The sequence below is a fragment of the Gavialis gangeticus genome, unplaced genomic scaffold (assembly GCF_001723915.1).
Source record: "Gavialis gangeticus isolate Ggan-Ray unplaced genomic scaffold, GavGan_comp1, whole genome shotgun sequence".
NCBI classification, from domain to species: Eukaryota; Metazoa; Chordata; order Crocodylia; family Gavialidae; genus Gavialis; species Gavialis gangeticus.
Window position 1 is genome coordinate 25,386,031 of NW_017728995.1, and position 7,195 is coordinate 25,393,225.

General features: G+C 38.1%; 1 protein-coding gene across 1 annotated transcript in view; it reads right to left on the reverse strand.

Moving 5' to 3' along the window:
* CCDC39 (coiled-coil domain containing 39) overlaps nucleotides 1–7,195 on the reverse strand; it is a 41,327-nt gene that overhangs the window by 25,789 nt on the left and 8,343 nt on the right. Inside the window, exons 7-9 of the mRNA XM_019503346.1 lie at nucleotides 4,973–5,164; nucleotides 3,995–4,098; nucleotides 3,429–3,561 (exon numbers count right to left, since the gene is read on the reverse strand). Coding sequence (XP_019358891.1) covers nucleotides 3,429–3,561; nucleotides 3,995–4,098; nucleotides 4,973–5,164 — 429 coding nt within the window. The remainder of the gene's footprint in view (nucleotides 1–3,428; nucleotides 3,562–3,994; nucleotides 4,099–4,972; nucleotides 5,165–7,195) is intronic.

A 7,195-nucleotide genomic window follows, 5' to 3' on the forward strand; every position in this document is an offset into this window, starting at 1 on the left:
TTCAGTGTTGAACACCATCAGGTTCTCGTCCGCCCATTTCACGAGCCTGTCAAGATCTGCCTCACCCTGCTGTCCTCAGGTGTGGATGCTTTACCCCAGAGTATGGTGTCGCTGGCAAACTTGGCCAGTCAGTTTCTGACACCAATGTCCACATCATTGATGAAGATGTTAAACATCCCTAGGACAGAGCCTTGAGGGACCTCACCGGTGACCACACAACAAGATGATTGGCTTCCGTCAACCACCACCCTCTGGGTCCTGCCGCGAAGCCAATTCCCCAGCCAGCGAATCGTGGTGAGGTCAAGGCCACAGTTAGCCAGTTTTGCCAAGAGGTGATCATGGGATACCAGATCAAAGGCTTTTTTAAAGTCAAGATATATGACATGAATCTCTTCCCCCTTGTCCAGGTGATAGGTCACCTGGTTGTAAAAGGAAATGAGATTGGTCAACCAAGACCTACCCGCAACAAACCCATGCTGGGTATCCCTCAGGATATTGCCATCAGCTAGTCTGTTAAAGGATGGCCTCTTTGATAATCTTTTCCAAGACCTTCCCCAGGATAGAGGTCAGGCTGATGGGCCTGTAGTTTGCCGGGTCTACTTTCCTCCCTTTCTTGAAGATAGGCAGGACATTGGCCTTCTTCCAGTATTCTGGGAACAGCTTGAAACTAGATTTCACATGGATTGGGAAGGATTCTAATCTTGTTCACCAAGAAAGTGCCAAGCAGCAAGTCAGTATGGTGATACATGAGCTTAGCACCACTTCCCTGGGTTAGTAAAGTTTGGTGCGAGTCATGGACAGAATCGCTGGAGCCATGCGTAAGGGACAAGATGCAAAGTCTTTGGGGATGCTGGAGGACCAAGCCACGTCTTATAGCACTGTGTGTAACAGTTACAGGTGTTAACCACAGTGCTAGAAAAAGCGATGCCAAGAAGCTCCAATTTGAAAGAGGTAAGACTGTGGCGGTTTCACCATGCTTTTAGTACTTGAACAGCTGTACACTTGCTTTTTTGCAGTGCCATAAGGGTGCACTTAGTGCTACAAATGTAATGCCTATCCATGACCTGAGAATTTACTTGTGGGCAGGAATCTGGGTTGAAAGATTTTTTTTTTTTAAACATCTGGAATAATTCCTACAGGAAAAGAAAAGCCCTGAGCTCAAGGGGAGCAAGAAAGGACCTGATCCAAAGTCTTTCCAAATTCTTTCTATTGTGTTTAATATCTTCAATGGGTTTTAAATTAAGTCTTAACAGATGCAGTGGGGGGTGGTTAAAGTTTTTTTAATACTTGTTTTTGTTTTTTATATCAATGTTTCCAGTTTGGAGCAACTTTTAGAATTAATAGCAAAGATGGCAAAACTACTGTCAGATAAAATGGGATGAGAATCTGGTTCTTAGCAACTAAGGCTTTTATATTTCCAAGTGACTTGACTTAAACTAAACTGCTTCCAAAAGATGTCCTCAAATTACACAAATTGATGTTAAATAAGATTCACTCCTGCAACAGTATTTTGTCATAATGTGGTTGAAGTCTTTGAGGAACTTGGCAAGTGGGATTTTTATCTACATTGGTCCTTTAACTGTATTTTCACAGTAAATTAATAGATGCAACAAATAGACAGGCTTATTGAATGGTGATGGAAGGCATACTTCTGACTAATACATTACAGACGTTCTTCAAGAACAGCTCATCATTAAAATATGACCCTCAGGTTGTAAAGCTGCCAAACTCAGTGTCATCTTAGGTTATCTGCCACATATTTACATGCTGGAGTAAAGAAGACCTGGCAACAGTTTAGCCATCCTAGTAACAAATATAGAGGGAAACAATTTTGGTTTTAAATTTGCAGAAATGTTATATCATCCCATCTTGCATTCACATTCTCTGTAATACTGAATTTTCTTAAGTTACAGGGTTTGCTTTAAAACTCTTCATAAGTAACAAAGGTGTCATTTTTCCAATTTCTATACTTACATTCAAAGTACGGTTTAAAAGTGCATAGTTAATGTGCTAGAAAGTTACTAGGTTTGTAAAAGAGCACCCCAAACCAATCACAAGGACAGTACTGTATACAGCTATTGCTTGAAAATTAAGTCAGACAGAGGGAAAATAACTGGAAGAAACAAAATGTGTGGGCTAGTTTTATTGTCACTTGTTTGGGAACACCTGCTCTTCCATTTTTGTGTAGTGCAGTCAGCTTACACTCATGACAAGAAAAGCTTTAGAGAACCCAATAGTCTCTAAGTCAACATCAGTCAGATACTCAATATTAACTAATTTGAAAGGAATTATTTGCCAATTAGAAAAAAGGTTGAAGTTTCTTCTCAACTTTGGGAAAGTCTGGATGACAGCTGTTACAATCCTGCATTTACTGAGCAGTCTGCAACCATGATCACAATTCTGGAGACTGTAAAAGATCCTAGATCAATATTAAAAGATCATAATATACTGACATTTTGCTATGTTGTAATAATGATGATCCTCCATTTATCAAGTGTTTTTGTATGTACAATTTTAGAGAAATATCCAAATTTACTGAGTGCATGCAAGCTACTATCCACATGTAGACCTGTAGTTACCACTGAACTGCACTCATTTTTTAAACGAACCATAGCAATTATTTAATAGTGCTCAATCTTACAAAAGGGATTAGAGTTTTTTGTAATATCAGGTGTATTTTGACAGGCAGAATGTAACAGGTACAGTGGTTTGAAAAATTTGAGAATTTTAGCAGAATTTGCTGAAGGGCGTCAATTTTGTTGAAATTCTAAAGGACATCAGGTAGGTTTAGCAGAATTCTGCTCGGCCACCTGCCCACCTGGAAACCCTCCTTCCTGGCTCCTGGTTGCCTGGAAGTTCACACGATATGCTGCTAGAAAGCTGAGAGCCTGGAACACCAGACTCCTAAGCTTTGGACCAGCCCACCAGGACAGACTGTTTAGAAGTAAGGGCTCCCAGTAGAGCTGGGCAGAGAACTTAATTTCATGTCACAAATAACTGCAAAATTCTTGGTTCCACTTCTAGGCACAAATCTAACATTTTGAAATAATAAAGCTCTGCAAAATGCAATTACCTCTTGTAAACCCCTATGCCTGAAAAAGGGTGTTTGTGCTCAAAAGCTTGCAAAGAACATTTTTTCCAACTAGTTAGTCTAATAAAATATATCACATCTACCCAAAGAACCTCATCTGGCTGTGTCCTTAGAGCAACATGGCTACAACCAACAACCCTAATTATCTCTTGTGACACTGAGGCTTTTCTTAAACATTTGCCATCCAAATACAACCAAATGGTTTCCTGTTTACTTAAAAAAAACCTGAGGCAGGCCATCTTAATAATTATATTTGAATCCACACAAATGATTGCCCCAGACACATGTATAAAGTCTATACAAATTCTCATTTTCAAGTAGTGTTAAGAGTCTTTACCTTCACATTTCTCTCTTCTTCTTTCAGAATTTCTTCCATCCTAAAAGCTTTTTCTTCTAAGCTCAGTGTCTTCTCAGTCACAAACTTCAGTTTATTTGAAAGATTCATATTCTGATCTTTAAGAAGGCTTAGCCTAAACAAAGTTACATGGTATAAAGAGTTAAAGTGAGAGGCACACATAACACACTACTCAACACTCTTTAATACAATTGACTGAGAAATCTAACCAAAATACTGTCTCATATTCATTTAAATAAAAGGGAAGTAACCATGGAGTATAGATTTGTATTTATTCACGTAGCTTCCTTGGAGATAACTGTATTGGTTACTATCCATTACCACCACTTTTTATTTAATTTACAAATTATGATAGCCTGGGCCCAAACCAGAACTTTTTCTCCAGAGTTAGGAATTACATTGAGTATCTGAAGGCTGTATAATTTGGAGTATCTAGAATGATCCAGCTGTGAAACCAAAATAATGTAAGGCTCCTTGTTAAGAATTATTTGATCAAAGGTCTGATTATATTGCATACTTAAAAAAAATTAAGAGCTTGTCATTCTTACCTGATGTTTTTTTCTTGAATTTCTTTTTTCAGATTGGTTACTCGTGTTCTCATAGATTCTAAATCAGAAGCAGTCCTGTCCACTGTGGTTTTTAAAGTATCCAGCTAATAATTAGTTAAATAAGAGTTGCTTATTCTGTTTTGTACTCTAGCATACTGTAGTACATTCTAACTAAGCAATTTTCAAAAGTCCTACTTACTACTCAGCAATACAAATACAGAAACAAACCAACTTTTACTGCCTGATCAGAAACTTCAGGAGGTTTGTTAATATTGCTAACACATCTCTGTTTCTACAACACCAAGTTTATTTTAGACATTAAAAAATGTATTTTCACTAAATGGAAGATAAATATGTTCCAGATTCTCAACTGGTGCAAGTCAACATAGCCAATAATGTTAATAAACTGGCTGTGCCAATTGCATATGTGGCTTAAAACATTTTTAATTACCAAGAAAACAAGACAAATGGGGAAACAGCTAAAGGCTCTCTCTTGGCACAGCACACGTGTCAGTGAACTCCTAAATCTGCAGAGAGCTTTGTTAATTTTGTAAGGCTCAATGTGAGCATGAGGGCTCTTGTAGATCCAATAATTGGTATCATGGGTGGATCTAGCTTTGTGGCGATAGAAGTGTGGCATTATTCCCTTTAGCAGTGGTGCCTACACAATGAAGAGAGCTCTTTGCATATGTGCCAGCCATATGAAGACTGTCAAGTGAAAAAAAACAATCCCTTTTTTTTCAACAACTATATGATCCTCCTCTGTTGTGCTACCATAGCCAAAGTCTCGAGGTCAGGATTCACATTCCAATATACGCTGCTGTCCTGATAGTGGCAAGCATTGTTCCAACATAAGGGATGTACCAGAAAAATGCATGAGAAGACGGAATACTTTTGTCTCTCTTTGTCAGATTTTTTTCATTTCAAGTGAAAGTTAGACATGTTTCTGTTTATTTGGTCTGAAACTGGCAGGTTTACCTCATCCTGGAGCTGAACTCGATTAGCATCTTGATTTTGGTACTCCATCCGGAGCTTGGCAGCTTGCCGATCAGTACTAGCAATTTTCTTTTCATACTCCATATTATTTCCTGTCTCATTTGCCAAAAAACGGATCTTCTCTTTAATCGCGTCTTCTTTCTTTCGGATATCCTGTCTTGTCTCTGCTAATAACTAGCAGAATAATAATTAAAAAAAACCCTTAGGTACATTTTAAAAAATCTAATCTGATCTAAACAGATAAAACAGGTATAGCAAGACTGCCAGAATACTTTTTACTATTTTCTTTCTTTACTATCACCAGAATATAATTAAGATAACAGAAATATACTTAAATTAAGCATCAAGCAGACAAGGTATCCTGTCACCATTAAATTAACTTTAATGCATCTCTCATTTCACTGACCTAACTTAAAATATCAATATTCCAGTGATTTCTCTCCTAATTAAAAATCTTATGTGACGTTGTAAACTTTGTAAAATTGGGTCAAGTGACACAAAAAGGAAGAGGACTACATAAACAGCATTTTATACAGACTAGGAGGGGTGGAAAAACCAAAAAGGAGACAGTTACAATAACAGGAAAAATAAATGGCAACCAAGGTCTATTAGAGTATTTGCACTGGAGGTTTTAGAAAAGGATAGTTTTGGTATTTTTCAAGAATGATTCCCAGCAAGAGACCAGATATTGATGGAACCAAGTATACAGCAAGTAACTTGTAGTCCTTTGAGATGTGTATAAAAACAATCTCAAGCAGCTGATCTGATCTACGATCAGAATCAAAATGGATTGCTTTGACTTTCCCCCACTCCCCTATGGAAAAAAAAAAAGCAATGGAGCTGCTTGCTATAAGTATGTGCAAAGCAGTGGCAGATCCTGGCCTTCAATGATCACGCATCATCACACACACAGTTTGAGTTAAGCCAGCTGCCAAAAATTAATTCACATTTCATATTATTCCTCCTTTGCCTTTTTTCTCTTATAATGTTAAGTGTTGCATTTCTGGTATGACTCAGACTGTTTTTCTTCCACAGACTGTGGCCAGCTGAGGGAACTGGAATGCCTCCCAATGGAAGCATAACAGAGTTAAGATTTTGTTCAGTAGCTTCTTTCAGATGTAACTATTACAATTTTTTTTCCAAAAAAGCATCAGACAAGATTTTCAAAACTTCTGGGTTTCACTTCTATACCCATGATTGTGAATACTTCTATGCAGATTTCAAATTCTTTACATAATGAACTTTTTATTTCATCTATTATTTGTATCTCCCTTTCCCTGTAATTGTATTTCCAATCACAGAAGCATAAATCTGTAGGACAGTGTCTTGGCAACCGATGGCTTGTAAGCCAGATCCAGCCTAAATGATTTTTATCCAGCCCACAGAGCTGGGACAGCAGTGGCCATTCAGCAGTAACTGGGCTGTGGGCATGGTGGTTCCTAGTGGTGATGGGGCAAAAAAAAATACGTGGCAGAAGGTGTGACAGTGGAGGTTGGGTCACAAGTGGCAGTCAACCTCAGCTCGAGCTGTTTTGTTTCAGCTCACTGCTCCTAAAAGGTTGCTGATCCCCTACCTAAGACATTGAGGACAGAGATGAACAAAGACTAGAAGCTATTACTAATGTGTAAACATATTCAAAGCCAGAGTTTGAGAAGGGTTTACAAGAATACTACGCTTTCTTTATGTTTACAGGATGTGCGTAAGGACAATTCTTGCATTCAGATAGGTTCCCACTGACAAACTTCTGCAAGTGAGACCACAAATCATCACTCAGTCAGAAATTTAAAAATTTACCATGCTCAGTTTCCCTTTCCAATCGTGCTCTAGGGCTTCAGTTCCCCTACATCATAGCCTACTATCCTTATGCGCCTAGGAAAATGAGTTACATCTAATGTTGCTGCTGGGATGGGACAGAGAGATGGTTACTTGTAAGATGTAAGGCATGCCAGCCCCTGCTGGATCAGGAAACTGAAGGTCATTCATATAGTGGAGCTACTCAGTATACTTTAGCTTGATAAGTACCTTATTTACCTAGACTGGGGTGGGCAATTATTTTGACTGAAAGGTCGCTTAATGCATTTTGGTGAGCTCTTGAGGGATGTACATATAAAATATTTCAGAAGATATCATTTTAACAAATTACAGATAAAAAAACAATTTGTATACTAAAAATTAAACATCTACTATAACATATTTTAATTTTAT